General features: G+C 46.9%; 1 protein-coding gene across 6 annotated transcripts; it reads right to left on the reverse strand.

Annotated features, from left to right (window-relative positions):
* Positions 1-2115: 2115 nt before the first annotated feature.
* On the reverse strand, positions 2116-14410 carry GLRX (glutaredoxin). Of its 6 annotated transcripts, none has more exons than XM_021709112.1 (3): positions 13994-14410; positions 5574-5693; positions 2116-2673 (listed from the first exon to the last, which is right to left on the reverse strand). In XM_021709112.1, exons 1-2 carry the CDS (start codon positions 14288-14290, stop codon positions 5580-5582), a joined length of 411 nt encoding a protein of 136 aa, XP_021564787.1. In that variant the 5' UTR covers positions 14291-14410; the 3' UTR covers positions 2116-2673; positions 5574-5579. The 6 variants fall into 6 exon arrangements, with proteins under 6 accessions (XP_021564787.1, XP_021564753.1, XP_008049532.1 ...); XM_021709078.1 differs by having other exon boundaries at positions 2116-3069; positions 13994-14272; XM_008051341.2 differs by having other exon boundaries at positions 2116-3200; positions 13994-14272.
* Positions 14411-18043: the final 3633 nt, after the last annotated feature.

Consider the following 18043-nt stretch of genomic DNA (forward strand, 5'->3'; position numbering starts at 1 on the left):
TTAGGAGACAGAGAAAGAACCTTCTATCATGCTTTGTGTCTTTGTTATAGCAGCTTAGCCTGTATGCTAACTAATCTATGTGGGTCTCAGGAGACCCAACATAGGACAGAGACAAAGGGAACCCCCACAGACAGTGAAGGGCGATCCCAGATGGAAAGTTCTGCCCCAGGAATGGAGGGCACCAGTCAGGCTGGAGAATGCAATTCCCATGTCAAGGACACTGCTGTTGTATACTTTTTGTTTTAACTTGAGGACAGAAAGCCTAGGTGGGTTGGAAGCAGGTCATTTGTTATCTGTACATAGCTTGCCTTGTGCTGACATTTCTGTCCTATGCGCTGCCCTCCTGGCCAGCTGAGGCGCATGAGTGTGCTCTCACCCACTCCTGGAGGCTGGAGGTGGGCCACGCTGGACTTGGAGGCGGAAATGCAGAACCACCCACGCCCAGTGCCCATGCCAGATCACATGGCACTTGGTTCATACAATAACCTCTGTGATGGTGGGGTGCTCTGTGTTCCAAAGGACTCATTCAGGCCACCCCCAGCTTCCCCAGGAGGACTCTGAGAAACTCCCAGGGATGACAAAGCCAGTCTATAACTCAGTCAGTGTTTAGTTTATCTGTTCTTAGGATTGTTCATGTAATTGTGATAGTTTTGTCCTCTCCTTACATAGCTGGCTCAATGTTTGCTACTGCTTTTCAAAAAGAAAATGCATTCCTTGGGGATAATTTAGGGAATAAAACTAGAAAGAGAAGCATCAGGATAATGACAACAAAAATGAACTAGCAGTTACCTCTATGGATAGAAGGAGGGAGGGAAGGAGGGAGGGAGGGAGGAAGGGAATACTCTTGGGAGGGGCACATAGGCCTCCAAGGTATTTTTATCAGTACCTTAGAGACACTATATGTACAAGTGTTTTCCTAACGTAGGGGGCAGATACATGTCTAACACCTCTAGTTTTACTTTCATGTTCATTATTTTATTTATTTATATTTTGAGTCAGGGTCTCATTCTGTTGTCCAGGCTGGAGTGCAATGGGACAATCACGGATCATCGCAGCCTCAAGTCTTCTGGGTTCAGACTATACTTCCTTCTCAGCCTCCTGAGTAGCTGGGACTACAAGTGTGCATCACCACTTCCCTTCCTCTCCCTTTAGGACTGCCCCATTGTGGTTCCTAGCCTTGTGCCCAGGTGTATACAGTGTTCAGCTCCCACTTCTTAGGGAGAACACATTTTGTAGTCTTTTAAAATAGGTGTAAATATTCATAAAACTGACACATGTGGGGCCAGGACTGTGTTTGGAATGACTGTTAGTACTCTTTGACTTTTTAAACCATGTGAATGTGTTGTTTTGATAAAACTAGATCTTCTAGGCCAGAAACAGGGCTTACAAAGACAGTTAACTTTGGTTCTTGGCTGTGGGTATTTCTGAATCGGGCATGAGACCAGTACAGATAATTAACTATAAATAGTCTGACACAAGCTGTAAATACTTATATGCACGGAGCTTTGGGATTACAGAAGAGGGAGCAATGACTTTTAGTCAAAAGGCAGGTGGAGGAGAGAGAAAGTACAGGGAGACAGTCTGTAAACGGAGCCTTAAAGAACAAGAAATTTGAAAGTAGAACAAAGGAGCAAGCACAATGAACGAGAACGTGGAAGTATGGAGGAGGGTGCAGGCCAGTGGTCCAGAGTGGATCAGGGGCTATAAGCTCCAGGAGTAACATTCATGGTGTTGTGCAGTGTGTAATCCATACAACCATCTCTAGCAATCCTGGTTGAAGAGAATGGCTAGGACTCTCAAGGGAAAGACGCTAAAAACAGAAGAGCATTAGGTAGGAAATGAAAAATGGAAGACTCTTATTGAACCTAAACATTATTCAGTTAATATTTATCATTCATCCTTAATATTAGTCCTTATTCAGCTACAGCGGTATTTTCATTTTAAATATGACATTTAAAAATTATATCAACCATCCGTATCCAGTAGGTGATAGCAGCATGTGCCTATTTGTAATGCCAGGGACAAACATGAATAAAACTGTAAGCTGGTGTATTTCACATAATACATTCTTTAATGTTTTCAGAATGTGGAAAATAATTGAACAAACATCACAGAGTCATTGATAGGTACTTCTTTATTAGAAAATAAGTGAACCATTCTCACTAGAGACCGAAGGAGGAAATTAACAATTTTACAATTCTAGAGCAGACAAAATTCATGATAAGGGATACTTAAGTTTTGGAGTTCTCCCAGATACACTCTTGGGAAGGCAAGTTTCCTATGATAATGTTTTGCATCTTATGCCTTAATTTTGCTGGTAATCTACATCAAATTCATACATGGTTGTTCAGGATGACCCGGAGAACCATCTTAAATAACAGTGTTGCCACATGACTGCAGCATCTGTATTTGTTTTTATTTTTTGTAGAGATAAGGTCTTGTTATGTTGCCCAGGCTGGTCTTGAATGCTTGGGGTCAAGCAATCCTCCCACCTCAGCCTCCTAAAGTGCTAGGATTAGAGGCATGAGCCACCATGCCCGGTCGCAGCCTCTGAACTTGTGCCTCTGACCCACGTGACCCCTGGTGAAGACTAACCGTGCTTAACTCTCCATATACTTTCTTAATTTGGGCCCTTAGACCTTTCATGGGATTGTTGATCATTTCCCACGTGATCTTTCAGACAGCAAGGTCAAGAACACTGGTACAGAGAAATGATTCTCAAGGTGGGTTGGGATGGGATAGGGTTGACTGGGAAGATACAGACAGTTTGAAAAACACATTCAAAATACCCACTGATTTCATAATACAAATTCCACAGGGTCAAGCAGCAAAATAATTTCATCAGACTGGCAGGTGCAGAAGATCAACTGTAAATCCATCCTGGGGTAGGGGGATGTCTGGATGAACATGGTTGAAAAGCACTAGCTTAGAGGTAGAGGCATGCCAGCACCTGGAGAATGGTTAGCAAGAGACACGTGCCAAGGAAAAAGAACAACTTTTGGGTCAGTGAGTGAAACGCAAAGGATAAATCCAGAAGAAAACCAAGATGGTCCATCAACCTTCTTGGCCCTGTGGCTAAGGGCAAGTTGATTCACTTTTCAATACTGAGCCAAATGAAGAAAAAAGCTCTTTGTGTCCCAAATTCCTCCAGTCATCATCTGTTGTCATCCAGCTCTTGAGGGAGGATGTCAATATGGGGTCTGTTCTGCCAGGAAAGAAACAAAGACTTGGATCTTCTTGTAAGGTAAATATTCTCGTCCTCCTCTGTTATAAGTACAGTTCCATCTGCCATTTAAGCACAGCTTGTTATAGATGGCCTTGAGAGGCAGCTGCCAGCAAAACACTAGCAGCATAGAATTAGCTGAAGGAAAATGCAAATAAAGAAACCTTTTGAACCCAGGCAACATAGCAAAACCTCATCTCTACCAAAAAAAAAAAAAAAGTTAAAATTAGGTGTGGTGGCATATTCCCATAGTCCCAGCTACTCAGGAGGCTGGGGAGGGAGGCATGCCTGAGCCCAAGAGGTCAAAGCTGAAGTGAGCCCTGCAGACTCCAGCCTGGGCGACAGAGCGAGACACTGACTCAAAAACGACTCAAAAACAAAACAAAACAAAACCTTCTGACTATGGGGGACTCTAAAGCCCACACCAAAATAGAGGTACCTGAAGAAATGTTATTTCCCATCTTCTTGCATTTTTTGTTTTTTATGTTTTTTAAAATTTATTTTGAGAGTCAGGGTCTTGCTTTATTGTGCAGGCTGGATTGCAGTGTTGTAATCATAGCTCACTGCAATCTTGAACTTCTGGGCTTAAGTGATCCTCTTGCCTCAGCTTCCCAAGTAGCTAGGACTACAGGCATGCACCACCACGTGTGACTAATTTTTGTATTTTTTGTAGAGATGAGGTCTCACTTTGTTACCCAGGCTGGTCTTAAATCCCTGGTCTTGAGTAATGCCCCCACCTTGGTGTCCTAAGTAGTTGGGATTACAGGTATATGCTACCACACCCAGCCACATTCCTTTTTTTTTTTTTTGAGTTGGATTCTCACTCTGTCACCCAGACTGGAGTGCAGTGGCTGCTCCCGGCCACCACAGCCTCGACCTGTTGGGCTCTGGCGATCCTTCCGCCTCAGCCTTCCAAGTAGCCGGAATTACAGGCATGCGCTACCATGCCCGGCTGATTTTTTGATTTATTGTAGAGATGAGGTCTTGCTGCCTAGACGGGTCTCAAACCTGCGGGCTCAGGCAATCCACTCACCTCAGCCTCCCAAAGGAGTGGGATTACAGGCTGAGCCTTAATCTAAACCTAAACTGCTACATATGTTCCAGAATAGGAAACACTTGGTAACACTGTTCATTGGGGTGAGGCTAGGAAATGAACCCAAACAGATACAGGGCTCCCCTGCTGTGACAATGATGTAGAGATGTGATTAGAAGACTTATAGCATTGGCTATTTTATTTCAGGGTACTCAATTGTATTTGTTCAGATCTCTCCCCGTTCTGTTGCTATTCTAAGTAACCATCACAAATTATGTATACTCACTGCTCAAGGGATATGCTATTAATTAATAGGCAATATAGACCCCTCAAAGAACAATTTGGTTAAAGAATCATTAGTTTCTCCCTCAGATAAAGCAGCGCTTGTCTCTCTGCATGTGGGTAAGGGGAATTGGCCTTTTCGGAAGCTGGGGAGGGAGAAGCCCGCCAGACTCCAAGAGCATCCAGGTTCCTTTCTAAAGAGAGCCTTATCTTGTGGTTTTCCACTGAGCCAAAGGCCTCCTTTAGGTTACTGATTTTAGAAACTTTGCTTTAGTGAAAGGGAAGCCAATTAGACTGAGTCAATTTGCCACCTGAACATGGGTGAAGCCAAGAGTCCCTCAGTCTCACGGAGCATGTAGAATAAATCCCAGCTGCTTACCGTGACCTGCGTGCTCTGTTCCTGCCTGAAATTCTTCCTTGTCCACCTCATTGCACTGCACTGCACTCCCTCTGTTCTTGCTTTCTTTCTGTTCCTGAAACCTCTCTGACTCGTGGCCACCTCAGAGCCTTTGCACTTGCTTTCCCCTCTGCCTGGAAAGTTCATCTACTTCATCTTTACATGTAGCTGTTTCTGTGTCAACCAGATCTCAGCTCAACCAGCCCCTCCTGAGAAAGGGCCTCCTTTTCATGTTAGTTAGTTTGTTCCCCGCCTCCCGCCATGTTCTACCACATTATTTGATTTACTTGTTTCAGGAATTATTTGCTTGCTTGCTTTTTGAACTCTCTACCTCCCTAGAATATAAGTTCCACGCTATCTTTTGGTGTGCCACTATATCCCCTCCCCGTGTCTAGAAAAGCATCTGACACATGCTCAATAAATACTTGTTCAATGAAGGTGGAGGGAAGGATTTCTCCCATTGGCACAATTAATCCTTTTGTAAAGTGTGAAATTCACAAGTGATTGATGTCACAGTTCCTCAGCTCCCCCAGATCATTCTGTCCCCAGCCAGGATGCCGTCCTGCAGTGGAATGAACTATGACAGTAGAGTTCTGCTGTCTCTCTGTGCTCCCACCCCACATCCCACGGTCCCACACCTGTGATTACTGCAGTGCTCCGATCTGCTTCAGCCGTGTCAGCAGCTCCCCGCTCTGCTGCATGTTCACAAGGTCAGTGCAGCCGCCTATGCAATCTTTACCGATGAAGACTCGAGGCACCTGAAACAGCAAACAGCCCAGGACATTCACGGAACTTCATTAGCGGTTGATTAGAAAGGATGATGTTTCTATCCTTCCTCTTAATATGTCCCATGATTCCAAGCTTTTCTTTTTTCTTTTCTTTCTTTTGAGTCAAGGTCTCACTCTTTTGCCCAAGCTGGAGTACAGTGGCACTATCACAGCTCACCACAGTCTCGACCTCTCAGGCTCAAGGTGATCCTCCCACCTCAGCCTCTGTAGTAGCTGGGACTACACGTGAGTACACATCAGCTAATTTTTTTTAATCGATCTATTTATTTATTTATTTTGGTAGAGATGATGTCTTGCTATGTTGCTCAGGCTGGTCTTGAACTCCTGGGCTCAAGTGATCGATCCTCTCACCTTGGCCTCCCAAAGTACTGGGATTACAGGCATGAGCCACTGCACCCAGCCAGATTCAAGCTTTTCAAATCACGTATCAACCTCCTCATGAATGTTCTTACAGGACAGAATTTTCTCACTATCATAGGGGTAACATTATTAATTACAGAATATTTTTAAGCAGAATATTTTTTTTTTGAGTTAGAGTCTCACTCTGTCATCCAGGCTAGAATGTAGTAGCATGATCATGGCTCACTGCAGCCTCAATCTCCTGGGCTCTGGCCATCCTCCTGTCTCAGCCTCCCGAGTAACTGGGACTACAGGCATATGCCATCATGCTTGGCCAATTATTTTTATTTTTGTAAAGATAGGGTCTTGCGATGTTGCCCAGGCTGATCTCAAACTTCTGGGCTCAAGCAATCCTCCTACCTCAGCCTCCCAAAGTGCTGGGATTACAAGCGTGAGCCACCACACTCAGCCTTATGCAGGATATTTTTCAAATTAAGTGTGCTGTGCATGAATCATCTGACTTGCCAAAGGGATTTAAAATTTTCACTCCACAGCAACACGTTTCAAGGAAGGAATTTGGATTGGTTGCAGTCAGACCACCCTGACTGAATTCTGATTTCTCTGAAGCTGGGACCACACCTGAGACTGAAGTCTGGGTCACAGCAATCAGGAAGGAATTTGTTTCTAAACATAGCTGGAAAAGTTTTTGCACTGGGTCTATGTCCTTGACTTATGGGTCTGTGGTTTATTAAAAGAATCATCTCTTGCTGATGTTAAATCACAGATGAGCCCTATCCTTCCCTAGGGGAGAGGGCTGTGTCCAGGTTTCCCTTCATCACTGGTCTACTGTAAGATGTTTAAGCACCACAGCTCTGGGACCAAGGGCATCACCCATCTCAGCTTCACACTCACCGTGGGTGGGCCACCCAGGGCAAACCAAACTGCCAGTCATTACGCCTGCTGAACGGGCTCTTCTCCAGTCACACTCTCCCACCCTGCTGCTGGGGGGACAGGCACATTCCAGAATTCCAGAGGGCTCTTAGAATCCTGAGGAAGGGCCAGAAGTGGTGGCTCATGTCTGTAATCCCAGCATTTTGAGAGACCGAGGTGGGAGGATCGCTTGAACGTAGGAGTTCGAAACCAGTCTAGACGACACAGTGAGAATTGGTCTCAACAACAACCACAAAAAAAAAAAAAAAAAATTAGCTGGGTGTGGTGGCCTGTGCCTGTAGTCCCAGCTACTCCTGAGGCTGAGGCAGGAGGATCACCTGAGCCCAGGAAGTCGAGGCCGTGGTAAACCGTGATTGTGCCACTGCGCACCAGCCTGGGAGACAGAGTGAGAGCCCAATTCAAAAAAAGGAAAGAATTCTGAGGGAGGAGGAGGAAGCCTCTTCACTGTGGATCAGACAATTTCCAGGCCAAGGGTGTCACACAGAGGTTGAAGGGCAGTGAAGAAACAAGCACCATGTAGGACACCCAAGTGATCACAGCAAGTAGGCCCTCTCCCCAAACACTAAGAAGGTACCAAAAGGAAAGGGAGAGGTGGAAGGCAGATAGCAATGAGAATATTTTTCAAAGCTTTAGGTTTTCTTTAGAGGCATAATAATTCAAGTAAATTGCTTAGAAAGTGAGAAAAAGGGCTGAATTATTGTGGATAAGTTCTTAAAGTATTTTTGTTTCTTTGGTTTTTTCTTTTTGAGTTGGAGTCTCACTCCGTCGCCCAGACTGGAGTGCAGAGGCCGCTCCCAGCTACCGCAGCCTCGACCTGCTGGGCTCCGGCAATCCTTCCGCCTCAGCCTTCCAAGTAGCTGAAACTACAGGTACGTGCTACCACGCCTGGCTAATTTTTGATTTATTGTAGAGATGAGGTCTCGCCAAGTTGCCCAGGCGGGTCTCGAACCTGCGGGCTCAGGCAATCCACTCACCTCAGCCTCCCAAAGGCACGGGACTATAGGCTGAGCCACCGAGCCCGGCCTTAAAGTGTTTTTATTAAGTATTTTATTAAGAAAAAGGTATAGATTGAGTGTGGTGCCTCCTGCCTATAATCCCAGCACTCTGGGAGGCCAAAGTGGGAGGATCGCTTGAGGTCAGGAGTTCGAGACCAGCCTGACAACAAAGTGAGACCTGTCTATAAAAAAAAAAAAAATAGAAAAATTAGCCAGGCATGGTGGCATGTGCTCACAGCCCCAGCTACTCAGGAGGTTGAGGTGGGAGGATCCCCTGAGCCCAGGGGTCCAAGGCTTCAGTGAGTGGTTATGCCACTGTACTCCAGCCTGGGTGACAGAGTAAGACCTTGACTCAAAAAAAAAACTTTAAAAAAAAGCAAAAATTTTAAAAGCAATCTTGCACCACATTTTCACAGCTATTTTGTATGCCCTTAGAGTGAGAAAAGATGTGCAGGCCTCTGTGTAGCCAGATGACCCATAAGTCACAGAAGATATCACAGGAACCACGAGCAGGAGGCGTGGCAAGGGGAAATGTCACCAACGCTACTTTGTTTTTGTCAACTGCAAGATCAGCTGCAGAGAAGATGGGTGAGAAACTTACATCCTTTGTATCCTGGCCTTTATTGTAGCAAAAACTAGGCTTCCCTTACCCAAATTGTTGAGATCTTTTGGCTGCCATAGCCCCAGTAACACTTGGCCATGCTCACGCATACAGTCAACAGGGCAGAACCCTCGTGTGATTCCCACATAATTCTACCACACTGCTCCTTCTGCTGAGGGGCTGCCTTGTTCGGTAAAAATCGCTGAACTTCAAACAAGAGAGAGATTGATTCACTATTTTATTTTTAATTTGGGGGAGTTCAGGTACACGCCACCACACTCGGCTAATTTTTTAATTTTTTTGTAGAGGTGAGGTATCACTATGTTGCCCAGGCTGGCTGGAACTCCTGGGTTCAAATCATCCTCCCATTTCAGCCTCCCAAAATTTTGGGATTAACCACCATGGCCAGCCTCATCTTGAACATCTGTATTTTCGAAATGAACTAAGTAATTGTCATTCTTCCTGTGGCCTGCCACATCTCCATCTTTGACCACGGCGTTAGCCCCAGGGTCTGAGTTCTTAGTTGGCCCCAAGGAGCAAGGGAGTCCTATCCTCCAACTTGAATGTGCATGGGAATCATGAAAGGGCTTAAGACACAGCTTTCTCCTTTCCTCCCATCCCCAATTCCTGATTCAGGACATCTGGGTCGGGGCCCAAGAATTTGCATCGCTTACAGGTGCTGCTGCTACTCCAGGGATCACGCATGCACATCACTGGTTGAGCCATCATTTATTCCTCCCTAAGTAACTGAGGCTTTGGAAAGGCCACAGCCAGGTTGGGTACAATGGCTCACGCCTGTAATCTCAATAATTTGGGAAGCCGAGGCAGGAGGATTGCTTGAGTCCAGAAGTTTGAGATCAGCCTGGACAACATAGTGAGACCCCATCTCTTAAAAGGAAAACCCATGGCCCTCCTGCTGCCCCCAGCCTCCTGAGACAGGCCCTGAAATGTGATGGGTCTGTCCCTTAGGCTGGAGTTTTGTGCAGCCCATCTGGCAAAGAAGCTGATTTGCCAAAGAGCTGAAAGGCCCCTGTGCCCTCACACCCACCGTTTAGTATGAGAAACAACAGAACTACCTGAACTCACACTAGTGAACAGTGCCCCTGAAGGCGGCACAGGATGTGTGGGGGCCTGTGGTGACCAAACAAGAAATAGAGGCATTGTTGATTCAGCTGAGGATAGACAGGAAACACCCTCAGCTGCCTCCCCTCAGGCCCCATCCCCCTCCTAGGAGGAACTTGAGTCTGTTCCCAGAAAGGAGAGGAAAGAGAACTGCCACCCCCAATGAGTTTGCTAACATGTGGCCCTGCCTCTCCTGGGGTGGGTTTAGTCACTGAAACGCAACCAGTCAACGCTGTTTCAACACTTTTCACCGCTTCCTTGGCTGACACCCTGGGGCAAGCGACCATCATTTTTCACCAGAATTACTGCTGTTTCCTCCAAATGTCACCCAGCCTCAACCGCCACCCTGGACCGTCTACAGTTTTTTCTCCCCACAGCTGCCAGAGTGACACTTTCCAAACTGAGTCAGGTCGAGTCACGCCTCTGCTCAAAACCCCTCAGTGGCCTTTAATCTCACATGGGTTACAAGTCACAGTCCTTGGACAGCCTGAAAGGCCTTCCTGACCCATATCCCAATGTCTTGGAGATCTCACCTCCTCTCACTCTCCTACTGTTCACAATGCTCCAGCCATTCCAGCCTCCTTGTTATTCCATGAACCCACCTGGCACACTTCTGCCACAGGTCGTTTGCATCTGCTGCTCCCACTGCCTGGAATTTTCTACCTCTAAATTTCTGTGTGTCTTTCTCACTTACCTCCTGTAGAGATCTACTCAAATGTTCCCTAGTCAGTGAGCCTCCGATGGCTCTATTTGAAATTGTACCCAGCTACCTACTCCGTTTCCCTTTCCCACTCAATTTTTCTCCATAGCACATGCTACTCACCACCTCCCAACACTCCGTTTAAATTTACTATTTTTTTTCCCATTAGAATGTTGGTTTGACTAAGGCAGGAGGTTTTGTTTTTTTCCATGGCTATGCTCCCATTGTCTAGAGAAGTGCCTGGTTCATAGCAGCTACTTAAAAAAAAATTGTCATAGCCAGCAAAACCATCCTTCAAATGTGAAGGAGAAATACTTTCTCTAACAAAAAGTGGAGGAAATGTGTTGCCAGTAGGACTGCCTTGCTACAACTGCTCAGAGATGTTCTTCAGGGAGAAGGAAAATAATATGAGTCAGAAACTCAGATCTCCATAAAGGAAGTGCATTACCCAGCATTTTGGAAGGCGGAGGCAAGAGGATTGCCTGAGTCCAGGGGTTTGAGACCAGCCCGGGCAACTTGGCGACACTTCGTCTCTACAATAAATCAAAAAAATTAGCCGGGCATGGTGGCCCACACCTGTGGTTCCAGCTACATGGAAGGCTGAGGTGGAAGGATCGCCTGAGCCCAACAGGTCGAGGCTGCAGTGGCCATGAGCGTGCCCACTGTACTCCAGCCTGGGTGACAGAGTGAGACTCTTACTAAAAAAAATAAAAAAGAAGAAGAAATTAGCGCAGGCACGAACCTAGGAGCTGGGCTGTAGCAAAACCAAAGCAGTCTTCTCCACGTGACTGAAGACGTTTCTGTCATCAGTCAATCAAGTCCTGCTTGTCTCCCACGACATATATGGTGTCATAGGTCATCAGAGGATAATTATGACAGCAACTGCTCTCAAGTGTTCCATCTCTGAGTATAAACCCTTCCCTGTTGAGGATCACAAAGCATACAACTTGAAAAGATGTGTTCTTGCTCTGGGAGGAATGAGTTCAAGACTCAAGAATCTGTGAATTATTATTATTATTTTTGAATAAGGGTCTCTCTCTGGAGAGACTGGAGTGCAGTGGCATGATGATAGCTCTCCACAGCCTTGACCACTAGGTCTCAGGTGGTCCTTCTGCCTCAGCCTCCTGAGTAGCTGGGACTACAGGAGCATACCACCATGCCCAGCTAATTATTTTTTATTTTTTATTTTTGTAGAGACAAGGTCTTACTATGTTGCCTAGGCTGGTCTCAAACTCCTAGGCTCAAGCAATCCTCTTACCTTGGCCTCCCAAAGTGCTGGGATTATAGGTGTGAGCCACCATGCCTAACCCTGTAAGAAATATTTTTTTTTTAATTTAAAAACAAGGCCAGGTGGGGTGGCTTATGCCTATAATCCCAGCACTTTGACAGGAGGAGGTGAGAGGATTGCCTGAGCCCATGGGTTTGAGACCAGCCCGGGCAACTTGGTGAGACCTCATCTCTACAATAAATCAACAAAAAAATTAGCCGGGTATGGGTGCATTGGCTCACACCTGTAATCTCAGTAATTTGAGAAGCCAAGGAAGGAGGATTTCTTGAGCCCAGAAGTTTGAGATCAGCCTGGACAACATAGTGAGGCCCCCATCTCTTAAAAGGAAAACCCATGACCCTATTGCTGCCCCCAGTCTCCTGAGGCAGGCCCTGAAATGCGATGGGTCTGTCTCCTAGGCTGGAGTTTTGTGCAGCCCATCTGGCAAAGAAGCTGATTTGCCAAAGAGCTGAAAGTCCCCTTTGCCCTCATGCCCACTGTCTAGTCTGAGAAATAACAGAACTACCTGAACTCACACTAGTGAATGGTGCCCCTAAAGGTGGCACAGGACGTGTGGGGACCTGTGGGGACCAAACAGGAAATAGAGGCGCATGCCTGTAGTTCCAGCTACCTAGAAGGCTGAGGTGGAAGGATCACCTGAGCCCAGCAGGTCGAGGCTGCAGTGACTGTGAGCGTGCCACTGCACTCCAGCCTGGGCGACAGAGTCTTTTTGAGTATCATTCTGATTCAAAAAAAAAAAAATTAAAAACAAACTTAAAAGAGCATTATAAGACATCATTGCTTTAAATGAAGTAGGGGGGAAACTGTTGAATGAATGCATTTGAAGGTTTGCTTCACCTGCCAGAGGACAGGTGCTGGTGGGCTGAGAACACTCATTTCCAGACTTTGTTGCGTGATGGAATCACCTGGGGCTTCTTCTGACTACGGAGGCCTGGTTATCACCTCCACTATGGTGATTTAGTTGGTATGGGGTATATCTTGGGCATAAGGATTGTTTAAAAAGTTCCCCCAGTTGATTCTAAGGTGCAGCAAAGTTTGGGACCCACTGGCCTCTAGCAAGGCCGTTCTACTGGCAACACATTCCCTTATTGCTAAGAGGGTCCCAGGGTGGAAGCCATCATGGGGCCCATGGTAGGATCTGCCCCGCCCTTTCCCTCTCAGGGCCTGGGTGTCCTGTGCGACTGGTCTCCCACCATTGCATTTGCTTCAGGACTTCAGCTCACAGCAATTTAGCTCTCCTCTGCACCAAAATGCTGGTTTCTTATAGAACGAAAGAGAGAAACGGCCTCCCACACTTCATACTCAGAACCCAGACAAAACCTCGTAAGTCGAACTAAAACTGAAAAAGGATGTGTGCTACTGTTCTAGAATGTGCATCCTGAAAGGGACCTTGGGTGAGCTGGTGGGGCATTCCTCACCCCACCCAGCACCAACACTGATACAGGTGATCTGGTTGGTATCCCTCATAGAGTCCAGGACGTGAAGACTGGGAAGTCTTTTCAGATGGACGAGAGCAGTTCTTAGAGGGTCTCACAGAATAACTGTCGCTAGGGAGACTTGGAAATCACTTCCTTTAATCTGTTCTTGGAGCTGGGATCTTTAAGGATCACAGGGGTGGTGCTTTGTCCAGGATCACACGGCAAGCCGTTGTGACAGCCAGGCCAGAATTCTGGCCTATGACGGGCCTGGAAACACTTGAAATTAATTTAGATAATGGTGTATTCGGTTTTTCCAGTGGGAGTGGTGAGATAATGAAAAAAGAAAGAGCAAATTAGCTTATGGTTTAAAAAAAAAAAGCCTAGAGAAAAGACTGAAGGGCAGCGAATCCCACTTGGCCCCTGAAAAATACAAGAAAGAAGGCACATGCTTTTCGCGGTAAATAACAGAAGTGCACCAGTCATACCCGGTTCTCCACCCCCAGCACTGCCAATTGAAATCTGTCATTTCACAGCAGTTCTTAAAACAAAGACTCAAAATCCCTCCTCCTTGGGGACTCCCAGACAAGCCTCCGGGCCCACCGACCCTGGCACTGCACACATCATCAGCTTGCTCGCTCCTCATCTCTGAGAGGACTGGTGGCGGCAGTCCAGCCGCCCATTCAAGTGACCAGTGTCTTCTCTCAGACACCCTCCCCCACGCCCCGCAAAGCCCTCTGGACGCCTTGAAGGACAGAGTCGCCGCCGGGCGGTGTCCTAGAGAAAAGGCACAGCCCTGCCAAGAAAAAGCAACCCGGGAGCCTTGTCTTTGCCTTTTAAAATGAAACCCCGCACTCACCGTCCTTGCTCCCGTGAGCTGCTGCAAATAATCTTGAATCTCGTTCATGTTGTTGGTGGTTGTGATATCAACAAATTCCAGAAGCCCTTGTTTGATGGGCAACTCACTGAGGATCTCCTGGGTCCTCCTGCAGTAGGGGCAGGTGGGCTTGATGAACACAACCACCTTCCCAGGCTGGATTTTGCAGTTGACAAACTCTTGAGCCATGCTGACAGGCTGCAGTCTCCCAGGGAGGAACCCTGAAACGCAGGTATTGCTTGGGGGTGTTGAACCGCGGCCCAGCCAGCTGGCTCCCATTTAATAAGGAACCTCCCTGGAGGAGGAGTTTCCCTGGTAGCATGCTCCAGTCTTAAAGGGACAGCTCCCAAGGTGGTTCAGTCTGGTATATTTCAATAGTTAGTGATGCTTAGGAATGCATGCTTGCTGTTTAGTCCTTAGTAGTTAGGGCCAGGGAGTCTTTGTTGCCAGGAGTGCCTGCCCTTTGATAAGGATCAGAATGAAGTCACCCTTTAGGGAAACAGAAAAGTTCCCAAACAGCCTCAGGTGGGGGGGGATAAGGAGCCTGTGACCCCTTAGAGCAAACTCTCTTGTTTTTTCTCCACTTAGAGATACAGAATCGCTCCAGAAACAGAAACAGAAATCTCTCTAGAGGAAGTGAAATTGAAATTGTGACTCTGCAGCCAGTCAGTTGTGGTGGTTCATGTCTGTAAACCCAGCAATTTGGGAGGCCAAGATGGGAGGATCGCTTGAACCCAGGAGTTTGAGACCAATCTGGGCAACATAAGGAGACCCTGTCTCTTCATAAAAAATAAAAAATTAGCCGGGTGTGGTGGCGCATGCTTGCAGTCCCAGCTACTCAGGAGGCTGAGGCCAGGAGGTCGAGCCCAGGAGGTCGAGGCTGTAATGAGTTGTGATCATGCCACTGCCCTCCAGCCTGAACAACAGAGTGAGACTTTGTTCAAAAAAAGAAAAAAGAAGAGAAAAATAAAATAAATTGTGATTTTGCACCCCTCCTGGAGTTACTCCCAGGGTGTTTTGCTTGGCCTGCGTAGTGCGTGTTTTTGGTTTTGATTGTAAGTTAATGGCATTCATTCTCAGTATTTAAAAATCTGTAGAGTTCACAAAAGCATCTGGACTTGCAACTTCTCTGAAAAGTCAGATCAGACAATCCAAGAGTTTGTATTCTTTGTCATGGGATCTGGGGCTGAGTAACTGTGGTCCCCTTTGGTCAGGACAGACAGTGGCACTAATGTGCCACAGGGTCCCCCCCCACAGGCCCTTGCCTTTGGGACACTGGCTTCACCCCATAGGCATTTGTGTTGGTGACCCCTGGACAGCAATTTAGTGTAGAAGCAAAGTCCTATATTTTAAACTATAGTTTCAGTGAGAATCTCGTTCTCCATCTGATCCTTGTTTTTAGCCCTCTGTTTCACTATTTGAGTGGAAGTCATGAAATAACTCAGACACCACAACACTCTCCAGTGTTTAAGACACAAGGCAGGGGCTAGAGGACTAGAAATTCTTCTGCTCTTACTCCGGGTGCCCATTCTCCCTGCTGGCCAGGGCAGTCTTCTACTCCTGGGACTAGTTCTGACCCCTTCCTTCATGTGGTAAGTTGAATAAACAAATCGGGGGGGAAAAATGAATCATCCTCTGTGTTAGGTCACACTCCCAGCGGGGCCTCCAGAATGTTAGGTTAGACCTGCCTGGGGGGTAGGGGTGTGTCTGGGGTGGGATCTGGTGCACCGAGAAAGATGCAAAGAATTGCGCAGAAGTTAGATTAGAAAATATAGTTTATTTAGAAAGTAAATTAAAGAGGAGAGTCACCTCCCTAAGGTAGGAGAGAGGCCAAAGCCAGGAAACATGGTAGGCAGTGGTGGCTGGCTGCTCCTGGTTGAGTCCTTTTAATTCTTCCCCTTTGATGGGGGAAGGTCGTTAAGGTGATTGGGTAGTGGCCTACTCCACATCATCACAAAGGGACAGGTAAGCACAGGTACTGATGTCAGGTGATGGACAGCAGACAGATGGGTGGGTTAGTCACATGATTGCTGCCATGGTGGTAGTGGGGGGTCTGTGTCACGTGGGACACGAAGGGTTGATTAGGTTAAATTGGGTCTTATGGGTGAAGGCAAATACTTGGTCTAGAAAAGTTAATTAGTAACAAGCTGGGGAGGGGGTGGGACTGTAAAGCAATTATCAATAACTACCTCTGAGAAACTGGATCTGCCCTTGGCTAGTGATTAGAGGGTAAGTGAACTGCTAGAAAAACATGAGATTTAGGCAATGTTAAAATGGCTGCTCATTGGGTATATTAAATCCATGTTATGTCCTTTCACTCCGCCAGGAAGTTTTACACTGAAACCAGAGTATCTTCAGAGAAGTGGGGCTGGGGTCAGAGTTGGACACTGCCGTTGTCACGACAGTAGAATCTCAAGCATAATGTGACAGAGAGAAGGGAAGAAAACTGACACCCAGAAGCAGCTTTTTACGGTGACTCTGTTACTAAAATTAAAATGACAACATGAGAAAGCCCCATCCTGAGTCACAGAGAGAGATCTCAGTGAGTTGTCTCCTCAACAAAGGGATGCAGCAGTGCTGGGAAACTGGAGGCAACCTGTGGAGGCAGGGCTCTGGATTCACCAGCCCCTACATCTACTCCCCTCCAGAACGAGCTCCACAGCAGAGTCTGGGCCTCCTCTCTTCTCTTTCTTCCTTCATCTCAGACCCCTGTGGCCAGCCCCTCCAGATGCCTCCCCCTGCCGGGCCCAGGGTCTCTCCAGGGCTCTCAGAGCTGTTGCATGAGGTGAGCTTCAAGGTGGTTCATCAGCATGACTTGGACCTGGCTCTTCCCTCAGATCCTTTCTCTTCGTGAGTCTGCTGTTAGCGTCTCTGTTCCTGCACCCTCCTTTTCCTCAGCATGTGACTATGTTCAATTTCCGCCTTGTTAAAAGCTACCACCACCATCTTCCACTTCCTGCCTCTGTGCTTGCTGCTGTGTTCTCCGCCTGTACTTTACTCACCTCCCATTCTTTCCTCATCTTGATGCATCTTTCCTCATCTGACTTCCTGATCAACCCTTCTGCTGAACTCCTGTGGCCAACACCAATCCTGGCTTCCCTATTGCTGAATCAGTAACTAGACATCCTGATTAAGCCTCACCCGGAAGTCTGGGTGAAGAGTTTTTGGTAAACTGGTGGAATGAACTTCCCAAAGGACGTATTTGCGTAGGGTCACCTGCAGGTTTGGGTACTATAACATGGTAGCCCCCCGAATCTGAGAGCTTGCGTGTAACCCTTACCTATTCCAAAGAAGTCACCCAGAGGTCCAGCAGGGAAAAAGACTTTGGTTTACTAAACCTATAGGAGGCACCGATGGAGGCCAGTCAGTGAAGAAATCTGTGCCTCGGGACAGTACCGCAAGTGATTTTTTTAATAATCAAGCAAGTTAACTATTCAAATTGTTTACACACCTACATTGTTCTCAGCATTGCTCCATCACCTGTACCCTATGACTCATTACTGGAAATATGCATGTCCTTCAGAGACCAGCCTTGGCCAGGGCCTGCTCCCTGAGGGAGGGGGAAGAAAGAAGCCAGATAGAGGGGGAAAGGGTCTATATCTGGAGAATACCTTATTGGTAACCGAGGAAAAAGGCTGGGATCCAGGGAACGCTAGTGTCTGCCTCACAGCTTAGCCCCAGGGACTAGCGTTTGAAGCCTTAGGACAGAAAGTCACAAGTGTTAAGTTTTGTTTAGCCTAAAACTGCCTCCTTACATATTTTAAGTTCTGCCTAAAGGTTTCTTGTCACATAGTGAACTGTCACCTAACTGGATGTGTAAAAAGGTTGGAACCTACTTTTGTGCCAATCACCTAGTTTTAGCCAATCACAGGCAGCCAACTGTTTAAACCGGGTTCGAATAAGGCAAAGGCTGAGCTGTAACCAATCAGGCTGTTTCTGTCTCTCGCTTCCATTTTCTGTACATCAGTTTCCTTTTTCTGCCCATCAATCTTCTTCCACTACATGGCTGTGCCGGAAATCTCTCTGGTTTCA

The sequence above is a fragment of the Carlito syrichta genome, unplaced genomic scaffold (genome assembly GCF_000164805.1).
Source record: "Carlito syrichta isolate Samal-C Ts95f unplaced genomic scaffold, Tarsius_syrichta-2.0.1 Scaffold6706, whole genome shotgun sequence".
NCBI classification, from domain to species: Eukaryota; Metazoa; Chordata; class Mammalia; order Primates; family Tarsiidae; genus Carlito; species Carlito syrichta.

Coding starts and splice junctions, on each gene's coding strand:
- GLRX (XM_021709112.1), bottom strand. CDS start 14,290: ATGGGAGCCAGCTGGCTGGGCCGCGGTTCAACACCCCCAAGCAATACC. Junction 5,694..13,993: donor AGCTCACGGGAGCAAGGACG/GTGAGTGCGGGG, acceptor TTGCTGTTTCAG/GTGCCTCGAGTCTTCATCGG.